Raw genomic sequence first — 21,901 nt, forward strand, 5'->3', positions numbered from 1 at the left:
AGGAATTCTGCATTTGGCTCTCCTGTGACTGCACACCACAGTGTCGGGCCCTGTACCTCCAAGAGAAGGGCTGCTGCATCTGACCTTGCTGGCCTGAGGAAAACAACTCCACACTTCAGCAGAGAGCAGTTTGTGAGCCACATTCCATCTAGCATGATGAATATGAGCAGCAAATTCTTAAAATAGTATGGATTTTTTCTGCAGCCTTCAGAAGAAAGTAGTTAGTGTGCGTATGAGCCAGCGAATTGTTTTTCTCTGTAAAGGAATCCTTGGCTGAGGACAAGTTTATGTCCCTGCAGCAATTTATCTCCCTTTACCCTACCCGCAGATAGATAGGGGCTGCTCTCCTATCAGATTTCCTGGTTGTAGTTTAGCTCGTTTACAGCAGCCTGCTCCAGCAGCAGCTCCTCCCTGGAGGCCATGGCACAGGCAACTGTAAAATGGCTCTGAGCAGAGCTAGGGGATGTGCACACCAGGTGCCCGCAGCCTCCTGGCATTCTTTCTGCTCTCCTGGCTGCACACAGGGCTGCGAACCACCAGAGACGGTGCCCTGCAGCCTCCACACTGCGCCTGGTCCCTGGCTGCATCCAGCCACGCACTTGTTGTCTTGTTTCTTCTTGATAACATCAAACACTTGGTCCATTTTTCCCCAGAATGAACACAGTGGCTGGAAGCTCTCCTCTCAGCCTTCTCCAGCTCATCCTTAGCAGAACTGAAGTCAGCCTTGACCGTGGCACTGTCCTCACGGGAGAGCGTGGCCTTGGGAAGGGAGCAGTAACTCCTGGAGCCGCCCTGCTCCGGGACCCGGCTCCTCCACCACCGCGGGGCTGGCTCCATCCACAGGCAGTGAAACAGCCAGCACGGAAATCCCAGGTTGCATTTCATGCTTGGGAATATTTAAGGGTTTTCACTCTTTCCTGCAAGAAATGGAAAAAAATAAATAAATCAAAAAGAGAACAAGCAGCTTAGGAAAGTCGTGGTGAGGATGTGCTCACAGCTCCTGTTGGTGGGCTGGCTGGGATGAAATAATTCCAGGCTGACGTCTCCAAGCCATGCTGGAACATGGCTGAATGCTTCCTCTAAGCATCCAGCCTGAAGTGCTGCGAGTCGTGATTTTATTTTTGCTGTGAGTTGTGATTTTTTTTCCAGGGGCAGTGAGAGCTGCCATAAAGACAAACAGAAGTCTCAGCTTCAGAGTGGGAGAGCTGGAAGTCATAAAAAAGTTGCATGGGCTGGAGGTAGCGCAAGGCACCTGGCTGCTCAGCTTGAAGCCTCTGAGGATCTGCGTTGTTGTAGCACAATTCAGGAAAATCTGGAGTTTCCACATTCTAGCAGACCAAATTCAAGCATCTCTAGTCACAGGTTTCAAAGCCCTTTAGTTTTATCCATCAGCAGTGAGCTGAGAGGGAAACAATGAGCTAAAACACAGACACTTTTACAGACACGCTTTCCCTACTTTGCTTCTGGTTCCCTGAGCTTTGGGGTGCTCGAGTTTATTATTGTTGAACTTAGACCCAGGACTAGCTGCAGGCTCCCTCCTGTGTCTTGGGATGTCAGCCTGCAAGGACACCAGCACTGACTTTCTTATTGTTACGTGTCCCTTCCTGAGCCACAGATTGCTTCAGGGGATGGCACTCTGGAATTTGAACCATGAGCCCTGATAGTGGAAATAAGGCACTTCTTGCCAGAGCTGTGAGAGACCGAAAGAGTAACCGGGCAATTAGTTTAACTTTGACTATAAATATTCCTCCTCATTCCTTGTGACACTGCTAACAGCTCTGCTGGCAAATCCCGATTCTCTGGCAATATTTAAGCTGCCTGTCAGTTGGCAGAGGCTTGGTGGTGCCTAGCGCGAGGGAACAGAATGAGACCCAGCTGAGCGCAGTAAGTTCCCGTTCGGCTTCTGCCTCGTGCCGGGGAGCTCTGGGTGCTGGGTGGCTTTGGGGCGGCTTCGGGGCTGACTCTCTTCCCGACGAGCGGTGGTGTCTTTAGAAGGTGGATAGAGCTTGGAAAAGCTTTAAAAAATCCTGTTACAGCGGCATTTAGAGTGATAGAGTCCAGACGGTGCCTCGACACCCACGTGGGCTGCGTCTCCCTGGGACCATTGATAAAGGCTGGCTTCAGCGGCTGCATTTCTATGCCACGGATGTTCCTTCCTCACAATCTCTGGCGGGGAAAGCGCTGCCGCTTGTGCCAGGAACCGAGGGAGACCGAGCTGTGACCTGAATGCACAAAACAGGCAAAATTTCCACTGGGCCTGGGCAGGGTTAGAATTAGAAATCAGAGCGGCTGAGCTCACTGCATTCGCCCTGCAGCTCACCGCCGGGTCAGGGACCCTGCGTGGCTTTAAACGGGACCTACGGACACACCTTGGTGCTGGGAATTCACCCGAGCATGTCCTGCATGTCCCTTCCTCATTGACAGGCATGACAAATGCCCGCAGGGCTCTGCTCAGGCACTGTACACCTTGCAGAGGAAAAGGCACAGAGGTGTCCGTGCGCCCTGCCCCGTGCCAGACTGAGCGCAGGTAGCTCGTGGTGCTGGCTGCACTACAGCACCTGGCCCTGCTACGGGAAGTGAAAAGAAATGGCAATATCAGAGCTGCAAAAGAGAAAGTGGGAGGTGTTAGAGGGGTTAGCAGCTTCCTGAGGCTGGCGCACCAAACTGTGTTTCTCTTTTCCAAGTTAGAGGTTGAGCATGCCAGTGAAAGTGCAGCAAAAGCCAGAATACCTTGCCTCTTAAAGATGTACGGCACCACTGACCGTCTGATGGGCTGTGCTCTGCCTCCCTGCAAGGCCACTGCCCCAAGGGGATTCAGTGGGAGCCGGGTGCTTTGCAGGGCACAGGAGGGGCTCTGCGGGGTCCTGCGGGTCCTGCTCTCAGCCCAGCATTGGCACCGCTCTCAGCCGACCACAGCGCGGCTCTGGACTGCCTTTGGCATGTGAGCTGTAGGATGCTGATGTCTCAGGATACAACCTGCTGGTTGTGGGCAGTGGGTGATGGGAGTGCAGGGCCTCGCCTGACACCCTAAAAATGCTTCGTCCCTTACTGCCATAAATGCACGAGCCCCAAGGTCCTCATCCATACAGACTGTGCTGGGGATGAGTTTGCAGTGGCACAGGGCAGAGCCTGAGCTTTTCAGTGCTGCCCAGCTGTGAAATTGCTGCAGCTCCATCACCGGTGCACTGGCAACATTGCCTCAGTGCGTGGGGTGAACTTTTGTGTATCCGTTCCCTTCACACACCTGGGCAGGGAGCACACGGCAGTGCCACGATGCCAGGAGCAGTTGGCTGCATCCAGCCGGCTCTTCAGGCAATGGGTGAGTTAAGGGCAGCTCTCGGCTGCTGCTCAAAGCAGCGATTGCATGCTCACAAAGAGGTGAGGCCAGAGGAGGTTGTGAAACCCAGGACCAAGGGATGGGGTGGATGCCTCTGTCCGTGCTCGCTGAGCGCTGCGCTCGGGGGCAGAACTTGTCCGGCCGCCCCTCTCGCCTGCCCCTGCAGCACCGCAGCACAGCGCCCACACAGCTCCCTCTGCGTGGCCATCAGGGCAGGGCACACCGCCTCCCTTTGCCCCACCTTTTCCAGCTTTTTGGTGGGGGGAGCTTGGAAGTGTCACCTTACGAGTGCAAGAGTGGCCAAAGGAGCTGGGCAGCTCTGCAGGCATGGGGAGGAGGAGGACGAGCAGGAGCCCGGTGTCCTGGTGGTGACGGTGCCGCAGGGGTGCAGGGTCTGCCCTGCCCAGGGGACGTCTCCTCGTCTCAGCAGGGTAAGAGGAAGCAAATCCTGTATATCCTTGGGGGGGTGAGCAGGGCAGGGTGCTGGGCCACAGGGATCCTGCGTGACCACCAAAGCCAGAGGCTCACTTTCTGCGCCACTGCTGGTGCTGCCATTCGCCTCCTGTTCTGCTTTCAAAGCAAGGTAGAGGCTGGATGAGAGGAGGAGGAGGAGGAAAGGAAGAGGAACGACACTGGTTCCCAATGAGCCTCCTTGCCTGGATTTTTTCTGTTCAGCTAGTGACTTCTCTGTAATGCGCCCATTTCTCTGCTGGGTAAAAACTCAGCCACGCCAAGGGTCCTGACCCTGGCAGCATCTGGCACATCACAGACCAGAGGGATCAGTGAGTGGGGACGAGCACCAGGCACAGGAGCCACCTCCACAGCTCCGGCACCAGCAGCCCCACAACCCCACAGCCCGGCCAGCGCTGAGCACCCCAGGAAGCAGCCGGCACCTCCCCGGTGCTGCCCCCACCCTGCACCTGCCCCTAACCACCCGACCCTTTTTTTTTGACAGATACATGCATCAGGACAAAGAAGTGCCCGCCCGCACCAGAAGCCATGGAGACCACCAGCAGCACCCCAGTGTCCGTGACTCCCCAGTGGGATGTGTTCCCCCAGAAGACGCTGGACTCCATAGACATCGCGGTCCTCGTGCTGTACTTTGTGTTTGTCCTGGCTGTTGGGCTCTGGGTAAGCAGACACCGTTAACAGTTTTTGTATGTGCCCTGTTATACTGAAAAATGTGGCTCTTTGGGCCACGAATTATTCTAGTTTGGCTTGAATCAAGCCACACTTCACTGAATTCAACTGCACAAGGGGAAGGATGCAGTTTACAGGTCCTTACCCTCACTTCAGCCTGAGGAAGTGCCCTCCCTGCGCTGCAGGAGAGCTCTTCAGCTCCAGTGTTTGCTAAGGTTGTGAGAACACTTGTAAGGAAGAGGTTGTGTAAGTACCGAGTATTACTACTAATAACGCTTTGTTTATCTGGGAAGGAATTGCTGTCCTATAAATCATCTGTGCCTGTCGGCAGTGAGGTTCTGACAGCAGATCCCTTAAATTAAAAATAATATTTATATACAATTAAGGCGTCCTTCTGGCATGACTTTTATAATAGCAGAAGCACAATCTGGCTGTCACAAGGCAGAGAGGAATGGTTTCTGCCCTCACACACAGTGCGTAACCCACGATATCACATGAAAACCTCTGAAATCTCTGAAGAATGACAGTCAGTGAGCAACGCACGCAGTGCCTCGCATTTCTCCTGGCTGAGCCTGATAACTAGGGATGTCCGCAGCTCTTGTCCAAAATTCTTGGCTTCCTTGTGGATCTGGAGTGATGACAGGACACTCTCCCACCGGGGAACCGGCCACGTGCTCGGTGCTGTTCCGAGCAGCAGTGAATGCTGATCCTTTGTTCTGCTTTTCTGCTTTCCCAGTCCATGTGGAAGACGCAGCGCAGCACCGTGAAAGGCTACTTCCTAGCCGGGGGACAGATGGTTTGGTGGCCTGTAAGTACCTCTGTCATCATACTGCCTGCCCCTAAGTTACAGTGAGACTAAAAACCAATTCTGCCCAAGCAGAATGTATTTCTCCACGCAGAAAGAAAAAGGTAACTCCCATGGTTTGCAACGACCCAGCTGCAATTCTGTTGTTTTTCCATGTTCAAGGAAGAGGAGCTGCTGCAGGGCACCCGCCCCAGCCCTGGGCACCCACGGCAGCCACCCCCGGCTGGCCAAGCCCGTCTGCTTCCTCAGGGCTTGTCTGGAGACCTCTGGCAGTAACGGGGTGGTCCCTGTTGTGTTGCTCTCTGCTAGGTGGGGAGCTTCATTTGGGCTGGCCCGCTGAGTCAGTAGGTGCTAATACAGGGACCTGGAAGCCCGACATTCCCGGTGTGCCCTCCGCCTTCTGCCCTGATCTTCCATGAGACTGGGCACCCGTTTGGAAGCAGGTTGCCCCTAAATTTGCCCCCACATGAGCAGCACAGTGCAAGTGGTGAAAGGAGCTGGAGAAAGGTGCCAGAGCCACTGAGCACGTAGGCAAACGAAGGAGGCAGAGGGTGAAAAGGATTCACGTCCCGCAGCAGGGCGTGCAGGAATGGCATCACCGCCCAGCCTGTGTGCTGCGACACGGAGCTGCCCCACTCCCTCCCTGTGCACCACCAGGCCCAGCCGAGGGCACCGCGCCTGACCTCCCGCCTCTCTCCCCAGGTGGGCGCATCCCTGTTTGCTAGCAATGTTGGGAGCGGGCACTTCATCGGCCTGGCTGGGTCAGGAGCTGCCTCAGGAATTGCTGCAACAGCCTACGAGTGGAACGTGAGTATGGCACGGCACGGCACGGCACGGCACGGCATGGCATGGCACGGCACGGCATGGCACAGCAGCCCTCCAGCTGCCTCTGTGCTTTAAGGGCAGGTCCCCTGAAGGCCTGAGCCCCAAGGAACTGCCACACAAGGGCAGAGCAGCTCCCAAACCTCAGAGTCCCGTTTCAGGAGCTCAGAGTCACCTCCAGCTGCTGGTGGCCTGAGGCCCGTGAGAAGTCCCCAAGTCCCCTGGGTGTGCGCACTCCCCCCACTTGATCACAGCCTTGACCAGCATCCTTGAATTTCCTTTCCATTTGTTTTGCAGGGGATGTTTTGTGTTTTGGTGCTGGCCTGGCTATTCCTTCCAATTTACATAGCGGCAGGAGTAAGTAAATGGGAAGTTGTGTCCATCAATGACGTTGGGGGATTCACACCGCCTGCTTGGCTCCTGGGCTTGGCCATTCCCTGCTGCAGCTGCGTTGCTCCTGGCAGCAGCGAGGCAGCTGCAGAGCACCCGATGCCCCTGGGACCCGGTGTGTGATGGGCCAAGGGCCGGGCAGGAGCTGCTGCCTGGGCACAGTGCTCGGGCTGCCGGCCGTAAGGGAGAGCTGAGACATCTCCCATGGAGCTGGGGGCTCCCGTGTCTCACTCCGTGTTTCTCCTGCACAGGTCACTACCATGCCAGAGTACCTGCAGAAGCGCTTTGGAGGCAAAAGAATTCAGGTGTTCCTGGCGATTCTCTACTTGTTCATCTACATCTTCACCAAAATATCGGTAAGTAGGAAAAAAATGAAAGGAGGCTGAGCTCAACTCACTTCAGAAACATGCGCTGATCAGCAGGACCGAGAGAGGCCGTGACTGCCCCTTCCCTGTAGTATCAGAAAAGGGAGTGTTTTCAAAATACCTCAGGTAGTTTATAGTTGTTTCAAGAAGCTACACAAAAAGAATTACAGCTTTTTTTTTCTTTTCTTTTTTTTTCTTTTTTTCTGGGAGGGATTTGAATGCTTGCTACAGTAAGGGGGAAACTACACGTCAATGTCCTGAGCAGGAATCCATTGAAAAGTTAACCTGATGGACGCACTTGTTGTTAGATTTTGTACGTCTGGCTTGCTTGCCCAGTTTCCCTTTGCACGTTCATTTCCTGCTCAGACACCAAACACTGCTCTGTGCAGGATGAATAAATGTAGGAGTCGGTTTGCATTCAGGTGAAAAGAGTTCAGAGCCTTATTGCTCCTCTTTGATGTAGTGCCTTGAATGAATAACTGAACCAACCCTTGCGCAACACCCCACAGGCTGTTTATTAACAGGGCAGCAGTGCGTGAACTGGTAAAAGCAGAGTCCCTCTGGGTGTTTTTCCCATGCAGGCAGGGTCTGGGGGGGCCGAGCTGCCTGGCACACGCTGCCTGCAGCCCTGGGGGGCAATGCATTGCGGGGTTCCTGCGGGCACCCAGGGGCCAGGCTCTGGTGCTCCCATAGAAAAAAACTGCCCCTTCGGTGCATATTTCTGCTGATATGATGTCTGACAGAGAAAAGGGATTGTTCAGATGCTTTTATGCATCTGTCACTCTATGGTCTGCGGTTTGCCCATCCTAAAAGGCAGCGTTTCCATGTAGCTGCTGAGCAAGGTGGCTGCTGGGCCACCGCACCCCAAGGACGCTGCCCTCACCCACGGGCTGGGCCCTGCCAGCAACGAGGAAGTCACTGCACAGCCCAGGGCAATGGGGCTGGCAGCAGACACCGGGGAGCTCAGCACCTGGGGGGTTCGGTTCCTGCCCCTATGGCACTCCCCAGCCCCCTCGCTGCCTCCTCCGCAGTGGGAAGGGGTCAGCTCAGCCCACCCGGGCACCTGCACGCAGGAGCTGTGCAGGCTCCTCCTGGGGTAGCTCACACTGCATCCCCCCACAACAAACACTGATCCTAAACTCATCTTAACATGGGAGCTTGGTCCCGTGCACAGGAGCTGGGGCTGCAGAGGGATGTGCAGAGAAGGGGAAGGATGCAGCTGAGCTGGCCGAGCGCTCCCACTCCCTGGCTCGGCCAGCCTAGAGGGGCTCGGTACCACCTCCAGCAGCTGCAGTGACTGCTTTGTTCCCTAGGTTGATATGTACGCTGGGGCCCTCTTCATTCAGCAGGCCTTGCACTGGGACCTCTACATTGCTGTTGTGGGCCTGCTGGCAATCACCGCTGTCTACACTGTTGCAGGTACGGGGCTGAGTTTCAGATCCTAATGCTGGGGTCCTGCTTAGTGAGCTGAGTGCGTTCATGCAGCGCACAAAGCATCCTCGCGCTTATGGTAGGAGTCCTGAACTCCCATGCTGTCTGGTTTTGCCATGAGCATGGGGAGCTGCAAAGCAATCGGTAACTCACCTGTTAAAAGAGAATTATGAGGTCAGAGTAAATGAACACCCCTTGCAAGGCCATGCCAGATAGGGATGTACATCAGGTTCTCCTTACGGGAAGTTATGCCCATGGCATTTGCCCAGTACAGGTTCTCCTCTGGGCTTTTTGGAGGAATGAGGGCCTAACATAACAGCGAGCTGTGTAATGCGGAAAACATTGTCGGTCTCGGGTGCCCTTTTGGGGCTTAAGAGTGGCCAAATGGAACAAAGCCATGCACGAAGTAGCAAATCCCAAACAAATAAAGGTTGCTCCTTTCTCACTGCTCACCCTGTGATGTTGCTCATAACGATCCCCCCCACGCCTGCTTTTTTCCCTCCTCCTTATTCAGCTTGGGCTTTGTCTTGGAGCTTTTCCACCTATTTCCCGTAGAAGCACTTATACTGGACTTTGGTTTTTTAGTGCCAAAATGGTGATTCATCACGATTCAAAACATGAGAAGTTTCAGCCAAAGTGCCGTGCAGGGGAAGGGCTGACCTGCCTGCCTTGGGCAAAGCGCCTGGCAGCCGGTGACAGCGCGCCCGGCAGGGCTCTGGGGTTGCCCTGCTCTCAAAACGCTGCCGAGGTGCGGGGGCTCCGGCCCAGAGCAGCCCCCGTTTCCCACCGCTCGCTGCTCCTCTCTTCTCCCAGGTGGCCTGGCCGCGGTGATATACACAGACGCGCTGCAAACCCTCATCATGCTGATCGGCGCCGTGACTCTCATGGTCTTCAGTGAGTGTTGCCCTGGGGTCGTGAAACTGCGGCAGAATCTTTAACACATGGCACAGACGCTGGGTCATTACAGCTGATTTCTTAATTGATGTTCAAGAAGTGCCTTCTATGTATTTTCCTGCTGAAATATAAATTTAGACAAATGATCTTACAGTAGTTCTTTATGTGGTAAAAGTGCACAAGTACTCCATGAAAAATACCTAAAGAAAAATGTTCTGAGGTAGTGTAAGAGATGGGCAAGCATCTTCTCTAGCCAGGAGGTTTACAGCGTGATGCTGTCCCCAGCCCAGTGTTAAAGTCACTGGCTTCTGACCTTAAAGAATACCTGCGGAGGATCACCCTCAGCAAACTGCAGAGTACGGAGCACAGAAGATGATAACTGCTTCTTGTGACCTGTTTTAGGCTTTGTTGAAGTTGGCGGTCTTGGAGGCTTGCAGACGAAATACTTTGATGCCATTCCCAGCATCCGCAAGGAAAACAGCAGCTGCGGCTTGCCAAGGGAAGATGCTTTTCACATTTTCCGGGACCCTGTTAACTCCGACCTTCCCTGGCCAGGGGTTTTGGTGGGAATGACCATCCCGTCCCTCTGGTACTGGTGTACAGACCAGGTGGGTTACTGCTTATTCCTTTGGCTGGTTTCATGAACATGTTTTCAGTTGTTTAAACCTGATGACAAACCTAAGGTTTGCAGCATAGCCTGGGCTGTTTATTTCTTACGGGAATGCAGTAAAAGCTGATGCTCTCAATCCTCAGTCTGCAAAACTGGACATGCACAACTAAGCTTTGTGAATAACTTTAATGTAAAAAGGAGGGAAATGTGTTTGTGGAGGGTGTTAATCTCAGTCTGTAAAGGTTTTTTTGAACTTCAGCCTTTTACTTCTCTCAGCCTTGCAGGGGTCTGACCACAGTCACCCCGAGTGACAACATCAGGGCCAGCAGGATTGAAGCCCTGGGCAACCTTCTGATGTTTCTGCAGCGTTCTTCTAACTCGTTTTGCTCATTTCTGGCTCTGTCCTTCCCTGAGAGGAGTGCTGCTGAGCAGCACACCAAACGCATTTCTTAATTTTTAGGTCATCGTTCAGAGGTCCCTTGCTGCTAAAAACCTCTCTCACGCCAAGGGAGGCTCCCTGATGACCTCCTACTTGAAAATTTTGCCCCTCTTTATGATGGTAATGCCGGGCATGATCAGCCGGGTTCTCTTCCCAGGTAAGTGCTGCAGGAGAGATCTGCTCCCTCTGCCGTCACTGATGACAGTGACTGCTCTGTGGAGCTGCTTCTCACTCCCCTTTGCTTATTTCAGATCTGGTGGCTTGCGCAGACCCGGAAATTTGTCGAAAAATCTGTGGCAACCCGTCTGGCTGTTCTGATATCGCTTACCCTAAGCTGGTCATAGAACTTCTGCCTGTAGGTGAGGAACCCGGCAGCTGTGCTGGCACCAGTGGGCTGGGCACCAGCCGAAAGGCGTCTATGAGAAAAGTCCGGAGAGGAAAATGCCCTGCGACTATAATTTCAGTGGGGGTTACATTGGGCTTGATGAAACAGCAGCAAGGGACAGCGTGCAACAAGAGAGATGGGTGATAGTCCAGTGTCTAGAGGTCTAATTCTTACCAATTCAGGTAAAAGATAAATAGATGTTTAACAATGAGAATCAACTGCTAAACCCTCCCTGCTGCTACCCATTTTAAAATTGGGGCTAAAAATACTTTTAGAAGTCTGTTGTAGTTCAAAGAATTCAAGGTCATCCTGCATCTGAGGTTATTTGGGAGTCCTCAGGGAGGCCACGCTTCTGTTTCCAGGACTCCGGGGCCTGATGATGTCCGTGATGATAGCAGCGCTTATGTCCTCCTTGACTTCCATCTTCAATAGTGCCAGCACCATTTTCACCATGGACCTCTGGAAACAATTCCGGCCTCGTTGTTCCGAGTGGGAACTCATGATCGTTGGCAGGTACGGGGCACCAGGGCATGCATGTTCTGAGCCTTCGAGAGACCTTTTGACACAACCCTGCTGCCCCTCTGGAGATTTAGTATCTCCAGTATCAATTTCTCCACTTCAAACTGGGAAAAAAAAAAAACACAAACAAACAAAGAATATGACCCATGTATTTCAGACCACTTTTCATTACAGCTACTCTGCATTGTTAGATGTTGGGGGGAAGGAGCTTGCTCAGGTCAAGCCAAACTACGGGAGCAAACCCAAGATGCCATAGCACAAAGACATGCAGAGACATGAGTGAAGCAGCTGGAGGGGGTGTCTGGGGAAGCCTGGGCAGGGCGGGTGCAAAGGATCCACTACAGCTGAGGACGGGCCGAGAGCCCTGTTCTGCACAGGGGGCTACAGCAGAGACCTGGTGGTTGCAGATCTCAGCAGGAGCCCGGCAAGCTGAGCAAGTGCAAAAGAACAGTCTGAGCTACCAGTAATGACATCTTCTTGCACAGGGTCTTTGTGCTGCTGCTCATTGTGATCTCCATCCTGTGGATCCCACTGGTGCAGGCTGGCCAGGGCGGGCAGCTCTTCATTTACATCCAGTCCATCAGCTCCTACCTGCAGCCCCCTGTGGCAATGGTGTTCATACTGGGTTGCTTCTGGAAAAGAGCAAACGAAAAGGTAACAACTCCCCTGTGCTCAGTGCAGTCGCCTCTGTGGCCAGACAGAGGCTCAGAGCACAGCCCCAGGCTGCAGTCCAGCCTCCTCCTCTAGTGCTTAGCAGAAAGAAGGCACCCAGACCTCTGCAGAGCCATCAGCCCGGGGCAGTAATTCCTGCTGGTTTTCAAAGGCTCCACTGGCATTTCAGAAGCAGTGAGATGACCGTGTCACTTGGTTGCAGGGTGTTAGGGCCTCACTAGCCATTTACTAGATGCACTCCTATGATCTGCATCAGGAGCCTGGGGACTTAAGGAGCCGAATGGCAGCGGGAATCCAAAGCCTCCAGCTCCTCTGCAAAGACTGGTGCTGGGTACAGGGCAAAGCCTTCCCAAACTGGCTTTTGCTTAGGTGGAGACCAGTTGTAAGCACCCACTGTTAAGGCAACCATTAGGATGTTTGTATGATTAATATTTCCCTTCAGAGTATTTCGGCATAAGACATTACACCTCCCCTCACTACCAAAATGCACGACCCACTCGTCCCCATGCAGCAGGGGCTCCAGGCTACTGTACCAGCACTGGCACACCTAGATGAACAGCAGGAGCAGAACAGGGAGGCGAGGGAAGCCTGCCAAAAAAATCTGCAAGGAGAAAGCCTGGCCAGCTTATAGCCTGCAAACATGGGTATAGCCCTGGGTCCTGGGTGGATTCATGCTTCCTGCTCCAGTAAAGAATATCCCTCATTTCCTAGGGCGCGTTCTGGGGCCTGGTGATCGGGTTGCTGCTGGGCGTCATCCGACTGGTGCTGGACTTCGTCTACCCGGAGCCCCAGTGCGGGGAGCAGGACCGCAGGCCGGGCGTGGTGAGGTACATGCACTACCTCTACTTCTCCATGGTCCTGGCTGCCATCTCCACGCTCACCGTGCTGGTCGTGAGCATGCTCACAGAACCCCCCTCGGAAGAAATGGTGCGTCAACCCCTCAGATTTCTTTCATTATTCTTAAATGGTTTCCAGGATGCCCCAAGTTACTTCCATGGGAATAAGATGATACATAACATGGAAATGGAAGTTTCCATTCATTCTATGTCTGTGAAAACACTCGCAATAACTTGTAACAGCAATCCCTCCTTTGCTCCAGCACTCTGCTGCCTTGCCATTTAAGGTTTTGGTCCCGTAAATCCAGAGTCCCATCCTGGAAACTGGTCAACAGTAGGTGTTAAAGAGCTGTTCTTAAATTCAAACGTGTGTTTAATCCATGACAAATTAGCTTTTTCCCTCTATTTTCCAAGAAATTCCAGCTTCTGGGTCATCTTTATCAACTCTCTTACTAATTTAGTGAGGAACCATTTTTACTCGCAGAAAAGAGAAATCAAGGGCAGAGAGCACACTTCCTCTGGAACAGGTTTGTGCCAGTTTGACTATTTTTAATAGATACACTGAGGCTACAGAAAAACGTAAATAGCAGAAAGGAGGACTAGAAGGGACCTTCAGAAATCATACAGCCAATACATCCTCTTGCTTCAAGACAGAACTAACCCGCTACATTTCTGAAAAACCCCTGGCAAACTTACTCTCAAAGTCCCCAGAGAGGGAAAATGCCCAAGGAGGTGCCTGATCAGTTCCGAGAGCTTACCTGCCTTTCTCAGTAGAAGTTTTTCCTCATCTCCAACCTGAATCTTTCTAGCTTCACGTTGTGCTCATCCTTTCCTGTCTGCCCTGTCATTGATACTGAGAAAATTCCTCTTTAATGAATCTTTTACATATTTGAAGAAAATTATCGTGTCTCCCACCTGTCTTGGCTTCTCTAAACAACCCCAGTTCTTTGAATCGTTTCTCACTGGCTGCACTTTTCATTCTTTTGCTCCCTTCGCTGGCCTGCTCTCAGTCTGCATCCAGTGACGGTCCCATGCAGAAATGTCTCCTGTTCAGTAACAGAAAGTGAAGAATGTGATCCGTCAGAGAGCTATCACGTTCCAGACAAAACTAAAACCAGCATGCCAATAGTAGCCATCGCTTCTGTCGTTAGCAGCTGAGAGCTTAGATGTTCACCTGCTCCAGCAGAGCAGGAGAACAGATTTTGACCCCTTAAAGTATTCTCTCTCCAGGCTGCTGTACTGCTAAGGTAGTCCTTTAAACAACCATGAAAGCAGTTTTCTTTAACACCACTCTTCATGCCATCAGATAAGTCGGCTTACCTGGTTCACACGCGGGGATCTACCAGTCAAGAAAGACCTAGCAGTCAGCACTTCTCCTGATGCTGCAAAAGGAGTGTGTGAAGCTGAGCGTCCCACTCTCCAGATTGATATAAGCATTGCCTCTGAAAATAGTTCAAATGATAATAAATGTAAGTGCTCCAACACCATATTCAGTAATATCCACAATTAACAACCCTACGCGTTATGTAAAGGCTCTGAAGACAAGAAAAGTTAAAACTACTTCCTTTGGATTTTTGTATCTTCAGGGTATGCTAAAAGGTTTTTACCTGACAGTTTTACCTGAGCAAATGTTTAGTTTTAGTTTCTTTTCCATCTCTTGATGGCATTACATATGCTTGAAATCAAGAAGGAGCTGGATGGGATACAGGAAGCCCTGCCCACTGTCCTGCACTAAGGATTAGCGCTATTTGCACCTGCTGCAAGGAGAACTGATTGAAAAAGGGGAGGGTGGAGGAAAACCACAATTATTTTCATGAAATTCCATTTCTGTTTTTCAGTGATGTTTTCTGATCGACTCTAGCAGCAGGGAGAACCCAGAGCCCTGGGCGGAGTTCTTGACAGATCAGTGAAGGAGGATTTACATTTTTTAAAACTTGTACTTGTCGGTATTAGGTATAAACATGCATAGCAACTCATTCTGCACTTTCCAGCAATGATTATCATCACTTGTTATTGCCAGGCTTGGGACACTGTTTGTGCAGCTCTGCAGCTTTTGCTGAGTATTCCTCTATCTATAAAAAGCTATTGAAAAGATCAATTAGTTAATGAGTAAGTTAAATGCTGGGAAATCTCACTTTTGTTGTGTATGAGCACAGTCTTCCTGGCATTTTGTCACGTATGTCCTAATCGACAACAAAGCTGGGAGAAATCATTTTGCACACGTGTAATGTGGAGTAACCCTAAACAGACTAGAGCATGCACGTGCAGGAGGAAGCTGATGGGCACCAAGCAGTTACAGCCGAGCTTTCAGGTGTGCTCTCCTGTTACGGTTTCCTAGAATGCTGGGAGCAGCAGAACTTGAGGTCAGACCTCCAGGGAAGAATGAAATTGATCCTGCAGCCCCAAACAGATGTTCCTTGAAGGGTTTCCCACACTTCAGTGTAGCCAGTGTACTCAGTTAAAGAGCGAGGGTGCATTTTTGCATCACACCCTTTGTACAGGACCACACTGATACATCCCTGGGATTTGGTTTGTAAGTGAGATTTATACCTCGCTATTTACTGGCTTTGTAGGCACGACTGACACCAAAAGGAACTCGAAGCTGATGAAGACCTTTCTGTGGCTCTGCGGGATGGAGCGCAGACCGGAAAACTCTGAGAACGCGGCGCCGACTAAACCCGAGCTTCCCATGGCTTCCTTGGAGGAGAAACCGCTGGTGAAACATGTCCTGAACATCAACTTGCTAATAACTGTGTGTGCTGGGATCTTCCTCTGGGCCTACTTCGCATAGCAGTCAGCCATTTGATTCCAGATGAGATCAACTAATTTTAACTGGTGTAAATAATGATAATAATTAGCAGAGGGTTAATGTAATTCATAATGCTTTCTAAATCTTATTTAAGAAGACAGACCCTCCTCCCTAACAGCTTATTTCTCGCAAGGAGCTGGAAGGTGCTGAGCACTCAGCACCGTCCCAGCCAGACCCAAACTGGACCCCTGATGAGCCCGAAGAGCTCCGGCAGGCAGCCGGGCGGAAGCTTTGGTTATTTCAAGTATTTAATGACGCTCTGTGTGGTAAAGCACTACCTAGAATTCGGGAAATCTGGATTCTGCTCCTCTTTACGCATCCGCGACCGCTTTCGCCGCACGGCGTCCTCTGCCCGCAGCTCGGGGGGGTCGCATCGTCCGCACACGCCTCCCCCCCGGCCCCGCTCCCGGCCCCGAGGGGGCGCCCACGGGGGGCACGGACACGGCCGGGCGCTGAGCGGCGGCTGCCGGGAGGGGCTGGGCGCGAGCAGGCGGCGTTCAACCGCGGGGCCGGGAGAACGAACGCGCCCCCGGGAACAGCCTCAACCCGGAGGGGGAAACGCGGCCGGGCGGTGCCGTGCCTCGGCCTCAGCCTCGACCTGCTGCTCGTGAGCTGCGCCGGCCGGGCCTCCGGCTGCTGAGACCGGCGTTATGGAGAGCGAGCTGCTCCCGGCCGGGACCGGCCCCAGCACGGGTCCAGAACCGGACCCGCCGGCCGCTGAGGGGCCCTGGCCCTTGCCCCGCGGCGCGGCCACGGAGGCGGCCCAGTGGGACTCGGCGGAGCCCGCGGCCCCGGAGCGGCAGAACCTCCTGGGCCTGCGGCGGCTGCAGCGGCACGGCCAGGAGCAGGTGGGGGCGAGACTGGGGGCGGGGCGAGAGGGACCACACCCTGCCATGACCACGCCCTATCCCGCCACGCCCAGCCCCCCGCCCCCATCCCGCCCCACCCCGGGTACGCCCTGACCCCGCCCTGCCCTGACCCCACCCCAACCCCGCCCTGCTCAGACCCAGCCATGCCCTGGCCACGCCCCCTCCTGCCCCACCCTGGCCCCGCCCTGACCCCGCCCCTCTCGGCGCAGGCCCGGTTCCCCCTGCACCGGCTGCTGGTGACGGCGCGGCTGGGCGAGGCGGTGGCGGAGCAGGAGGTGGCAGGTGTGTAATGGGGGCCTGGGCACGCAGCGAGTGCCCCTTCCCCCCTCTCGTTTCTTCCTCTTCGCTCGGGACGTGCCCCAGGGCACGGTACTGCTGTACGGTGCAGCAGAACCGCTGCCGAGTTGGAGCAAATACCGTGTCCTAAAGCTCTTTGTGCTGCACGTGCACAGAGTGACACAGTGAGCAGCACGGAGCAGGGATGTGTACAAGCCTTGTCATAGTGCATGAAATGAGAAAACACCATTTTTGTTAGAGCATATAAAGAGAATTACCACTTAGGAATCCTTCCTAAGGAAATAAGACAGGACTATTAGAAACCCTGAGGGAGAGTGAGACTTTATTTTTATAGTATGATACATTTTTTACAAACAACTTTTAAGTATGACTTTCTCAGCCATCTTAAAGTAGGTTGTTTTTTTTCTGGTGAGTGAGATACATTAAGACAGGTACTTAAAATTGTATGAGTTTGTGCCAATGCCAAACACAGGCAAGAATCCGATCCAACTCTGCCTACAAAACTACTGAAGTGCTCCGCATTTGAGGCCTTCACGTGGTGCACTTAGAGCAGCCAAGATGTAACTTCATCTGTCGAGTAAACAAATGGTGATGGAAATTGTAGGCTTCAGCTGCACTAAGTGGTGCAGGATCTGGGATGGTTTTAGGAGTTAACATGGATTGTGTCACTGCATACGTGAAGAAGGGAATCCCATGTTAATGATACTTTAACGTTTCTTCTGAATACTAAAAGCATAATTTGTAAATCTGTTGTCTGTGGCAGCAGAGAGCGGACAGAATGGAACAAATAGCACATGCTGCTGGAACTATCACTGTAAGCAGTTTGACAAACTGCCAGTTTTTCTTTTGAAACAAGGTTATCACAGAGGATTGTTTGAATATGCCTCAAAATACAACTCAAGAGAACCAGTCTCAGGTCTGCTGCTTGTCTGTTCAAGCTATGTTCTTCATGTAGTGGAGGTAAGTTAAAGAAATTCCTGGTGGGATCCAACAACCTCAGTTCATCTTTGTACAAATGTGGCTTCCAAACTCCAGCAACTACAGATGCATAACCACCTCTTCCTCCATACACTGGCCTAAAGTAAGAACTAAGACCTGAATAATGGTGTGGTGGTTTCCAAAGCTTACCTCTGGAACTTGCTCCAGCTCATACTTCTGATAACTGCCCCAGAACGGTAATTTGACAGAAAGGATGACATGTTTCATCAAATGTAATAAGAATGTGCATTGTTTTCAATGCCTGGGACTAAAAGAGAAAGCTCATTTACAGGAGGGGAAGCTGATAAGTTATTTTTGTATTCACAAATTATTTTGTAATATGCAATTCCATAAAAACTCTACCCATTCCTCTGCAGTCTTGCAGCAGCACAATACATCTCGTCATCCGAGATCTAGCTTCTCTCCAAGATCAAGGTCCCAGGTAAGTGGTTTCCATCAGCTTCTCCGAAAGAAAATTGTAACAGAAATGGTAGAATGCTCCCTTTAAGGTAAAACTGAACATTAGCTAAGGTTACATCCCCTTTGTAGTAACCATTTGTGTACCTGTGGAGTACAGTACCACCATCTCACTCCTGCATTTGTTTACTAAATCCCTACTGCTCTTCTGCTCGTTTTTTACCCTCCCATCCAACCAGTCTGCTTGAGACCCTTGCCCAGTTGTTAGGGTGCAACTGGAAACCGCTTCTGCTGGAGGATCTGCAAGGTGGACAGCCCGGGGTGGGAGGGGTGCTGCATACCCCAGGTGTGCAGTGCTATAGGGTAGCATTAGGCCTGCAGATGTCATGTGGCTTATGAAGCTTCAATATGTTCTGATAAAAAATCCTTGCTGCTCTAAGGATGGATTTCACTCTTTCCACTCAGTGCTTTACTTCAGGACATTAAAGTTGCAGTGGTAGCACATAACATCCCCACCAGACAGTTCCCAGACTGGAATGTGTCAGTGGTGACATCTCCTGTGACACATCTAGAAGACACAACAGAGTCACAGCCTGCAGAAGGGACAGTCACAGAGTGTCTTAATCTCCTGTTCAGAGTGGCAGCCTGCACACCAAAACCTGCTGAGGTAAGCTCAAGATACTCAAGCTGTAAGAAATGTCCCTGGTTGCCCCCCCCCCCCAGCAATGGCAGCAACCTGCCATCCCCTGTGCCACTGGCCCTGACACATGCTTGTTCCCAAGGACGACAGTGAGGACGTGACCGACAGTCCGTACATTCTTGTACCCGACCTGCAAATCCCAGCAGAGACAATTAGCCGTTTGTGCAGAGCCAAAGAATGTACAAGCCCAGGAGACTTCCTGAGAATGTATTTAAGTCCGTTACAACTTGCCCTGGATTCAGGTACACTGCGCATGGTTTTAGGGATGAGCATCCCATTTAGTCACATGGCTACAGTTCTGGCTCATGACACTGAACTTGGAGATAGAAGAGCTCATTACAGGGCTGGAGCCGTGACCCGCTCCCAGCAGGCACCTTCCCTCCCAAGGTGCACCTGAGCAGAGGGTGGGGGCAGCCAGGCTCTTTCTGGCATGGTGTCAAGGAGAATACAGCCAAAACACATGGGGTTTGTCACCAAGGGCTGTGCATCCCCTGGGGAGCGCAGTTACCTTCATTAGTGACAGGAGCGTTACCCCCAGGGACTGATTTCCTCCTCTGCCCCACCTCCCCAGAAGCCGTTTGGCCCATTCCCTCCCACCTCTCTGCATGATCTGGGCTGTGCCCAGCACTTCGCCTGGCGGTTCTGAGGGATCCAGGTGTTAAGGAAGAGGCACGTTCAGTCCCAGGCCGTGTCTTCTGCAGCTTGTGAACGAAGAGAACGTGGAGCAGGCAGCGCCCTGCTCGCTGCGGAGCCCTGGGGAGGAGCACGCAGCCTCCAGGGCAGAGCTTTGCTTCTGAGGGAGCGCGAACCACAGGCGCTCCATGTGCATGCCAATAAACAGGCCTCAGGCTGACCATGGATGGTGTCTTGAGTGGGTCACGGCCGATTTGCGGCAGCGATGCCATCCCTGGGCACAGGTCCATGTCTTGCAGGCAGCCCTGGGCCAGGCTGAGGGTGCCACTGCCCTGCGGGTGGGCACTCCTGGCTGGCAGCTGCCACAGCCCCGAGCTCCACATCCAGGCGAGCTCTGGCCAGCACCACCCACCTGTGACCTGGGCAGAAAGGGGTGACCGGGGACGATGGGGGCAGGATGGCAGAGAGCACTGCACATGGGGCTGGTGGTGGCCGCAGGCAGAGCTCTGGGATGGGCCCAGCAGCAGCTGCTCGCTCCTGGCACCACACCTCCCGAACAGGCGCTGGCTTCACACAGTGCTGCCCGATGGTCACCTTCGCACCCCTGCACCCTCCTGAGCCCCGTCACATGCAAGACGGTTTCATACCAAAATATTTATTTTCAACTCCTCCCCAGTTAATTCATCATATGCCTTATGTATTCATCAATAACTTCAAAAAAAATTTAATACTTTCACCTGTTGCCCCATGTTTTCCCCCCAAAAAAGCTTTATTATTCAGCTCCTCTTCAGCTCAGGTGCAGCTCTTCTTTCTCAGCCTCTTTGCAGGGATTTCATCTCTTGCCCCAAGTTTTTCCCCAGACATTTAAAGACAACTCATAGTGATTTCAGCTATTACCCTGTGTTTTCTCCCCCCCCCAAAAAAACATTATTATTCAGCTCTTCTTCAGCACCTGACCAGCTTTTCTTTCTCAGCTCCTTTCCCCTGATTTCACGTTTTCTCCCGTTTCCTCTATTAAATGTGGATTCTGAGGTCCTACACAAATATTTCAGCTCTTGCCCATTTCCCAAGAAAAATTGAAAAAAAACCCACAGCTCAGAGTCAGTGATTTCAGCTGTTGCCCCATGTTTTCCCCCCAAAAAAGCTTTATTACTCAGCTCCTCTTCAGCTCAGGTCCAGCTCTTCCTTCTCAGCCTCTTCCCAGGGATTTCAGCTTTTGCCCCAAGTTTCCCCAGAAAAGCATAAAAAAAACCCCACAACTCAGAGTCAGTGATTTCAGATGATGCCCCCCGTTTTCCCCCAGAAAAGCTTTACTATTCAGCTCCTCTTCAGCTCAGGTCCAACTCTTCTCTTAGTTCCTTTCCTGTGATTTCTCATTTTTTTCCCCCCTTTCCTCTATTGTATGTGGAGACTTAGGTCCTACCCAAGTATTTAATCTCTTGCCCATTTCCCCAGAAAAATAAAAAAAACAACTCAGAGACAGTGATTTCGGCGATTTCCCTGTTTTCCCCAAAAAAACCTTTATTATGGAGCTCCATTTCACATACAGCTCTTCTTTCAGCTTCTTTCCCGATTTCCATTTTTTTTCCCACATGTCTTTTATTGAATATGGATTCTTAGGTCCTTCCCAGAGATTTTAGCACTTACCCCTTCCCCCAGAAAAATTAAAAAGAAAACACAACTCAGAGTCAGTGATTTCAGCTGATGCCCCCTGTTTTCCCCAAAAAAAGCTTTATTATTCAGCTCCTCTTCAGCTCAGGTCCAGCTCTTCACTTAGCTCCTTTCCCTGGATTTCACTTTTTTTCCCCCCTTTCCTCTATTGTATGTGGAGACTTAGGTCCTACCCACGTATTTAATCTCTTGCCCGTTTCCCTGGAAAAATAATAAAAAAACACATCTCAGAGCCAGTGATTTCAGCTGTTTCACCCTGTTTTGCCCCGAAAAAGCTATATTATTCATCTCTTCTTCAGCTCAGGTCCACCTCTTCTTTCAGCGTCTTTCCCAATTTCCATTTTTTTTTCCCACATTTCCTCTATTGAATGTGGATTCTTAGGTCCTACCCAGGTATTTCAGCACTTGCCCCTATCCCCAGAAAAACTGAAATATAAACACAACTCAGAGCCAGTGATATCAGCCGATGCCCCGTTTTCCCCCAAAAAAGCTTTATTATTCAGCTCAGGTCCAGCTCTTCTCTTAGCTCCTTTCCCTGGATTTCGTCTTTTTTCCCCCATTTCCTCTATCGTATTGGATTCTTAGGTCCTACCCAAGTATTTAATCTCTTGCCCAGTTCCCCAGAAAAATTATAAAAAAAAAAAAACACAACTCAGAACAGTGATTTCCCCATGTTTTATCCCAAAAAAGCTTTATTATTCAGCTCCTCTTCAGCTCAGGTCCTGCTCTTCTTTCAGCTTCTTTCCCGATTCCCATTTCCCCCCCCCCCCATTTCCTCTATTGAATGCAGATTCTTAGGTCCTTCCCAGATACTTCAGCACTTGCCCCTATCCCTAGATAAATTGATAAAAAAAAAACCCACACAACTGAGTCAGTGATCTC

The 21,901-nt window shown here is 51.8% G+C and overlaps 2 protein-coding genes and 1 long non-coding RNA gene across 4 annotated transcripts; 2 read left to right on the forward strand and 1 right to left on the reverse strand.

Moving 5' to 3' along the window:
• Window positions 1-1,675: 1,675 nt before the first annotated feature.
• On the forward strand, window positions 1,676-15,557 carry SLC5A11 (solute carrier family 5 member 11). Its single transcript, XM_038186793.2, has 16 exons — window positions 1,676-1,884; window positions 4,293-4,468; window positions 5,214-5,285; window positions 5,985-6,089; window positions 6,402-6,461; window positions 6,746-6,850; window positions 8,173-8,278; window positions 9,104-9,184; window positions 9,587-9,792; window positions 10,255-10,390; window positions 10,485-10,592; window positions 10,981-11,131; window positions 11,623-11,791; window positions 12,521-12,736; window positions 13,952-14,114; window positions 15,219-15,557. The coding sequence occupies exons 2-16, from the start codon at window positions 4,337-4,339 to the stop codon at window positions 15,434-15,436; spliced, it is 2,028 nt and encodes a 675-aa protein (XP_038042721.2). The 5' UTR covers window positions 1,676-1,884; window positions 4,293-4,336; the 3' UTR covers window positions 15,437-15,557.
• Window positions 12,907-15,333, reverse strand: LOC139998741 (uncharacterized). Its single transcript, XR_011803590.1, has 3 exons — window positions 15,196-15,333; window positions 13,966-14,087; window positions 12,907-13,691 (listed from the first exon to the last, which is right to left on the reverse strand). It is a non-coding gene; the product is annotated as an uncharacterized lncRNA (long non-coding RNA).
• Window positions 15,558-15,889: 332 nt separating the features above from the next.
• Window positions 15,890-19,573, forward strand: TEX47 (testis expressed 47). 2 transcript variants are annotated; one of them, XM_027468748.3, is made up of 7 exons: window positions 15,917-16,302; window positions 16,533-16,605; window positions 17,477-17,580; window positions 17,976-18,040; window positions 18,481-18,682; window positions 18,798-18,957; window positions 19,287-19,573. In XM_027468748.3, exons 1-7 carry the CDS (start codon window positions 16,105-16,107, stop codon window positions 19,322-19,324), a joined length of 840 nt encoding a protein of 279 aa, XP_027324549.1. In that variant the 5' UTR covers window positions 15,917-16,104; the 3' UTR covers window positions 19,325-19,573. The 2 variants fall into 2 exon arrangements, with proteins under 2 accessions (XP_038042722.1, XP_027324549.1); XM_038186794.2 differs by lacking the exon at window positions 19,287-19,573 and having other exon boundaries at window positions 15,890-16,302; window positions 18,798-19,280.
• The last annotated feature ends 2,328 nt before the right edge of the window (window positions 19,574-21,901 follow it).

Source organism: Anas platyrhynchos, chromosome 15 (genome assembly GCF_047663525.1).
Source record: "Anas platyrhynchos isolate ZD024472 breed Pekin duck chromosome 15, IASCAAS_PekinDuck_T2T, whole genome shotgun sequence".
Taxonomy (NCBI): Eukaryota; Metazoa; Chordata; class Aves; order Anseriformes; family Anatidae; genus Anas; species Anas platyrhynchos.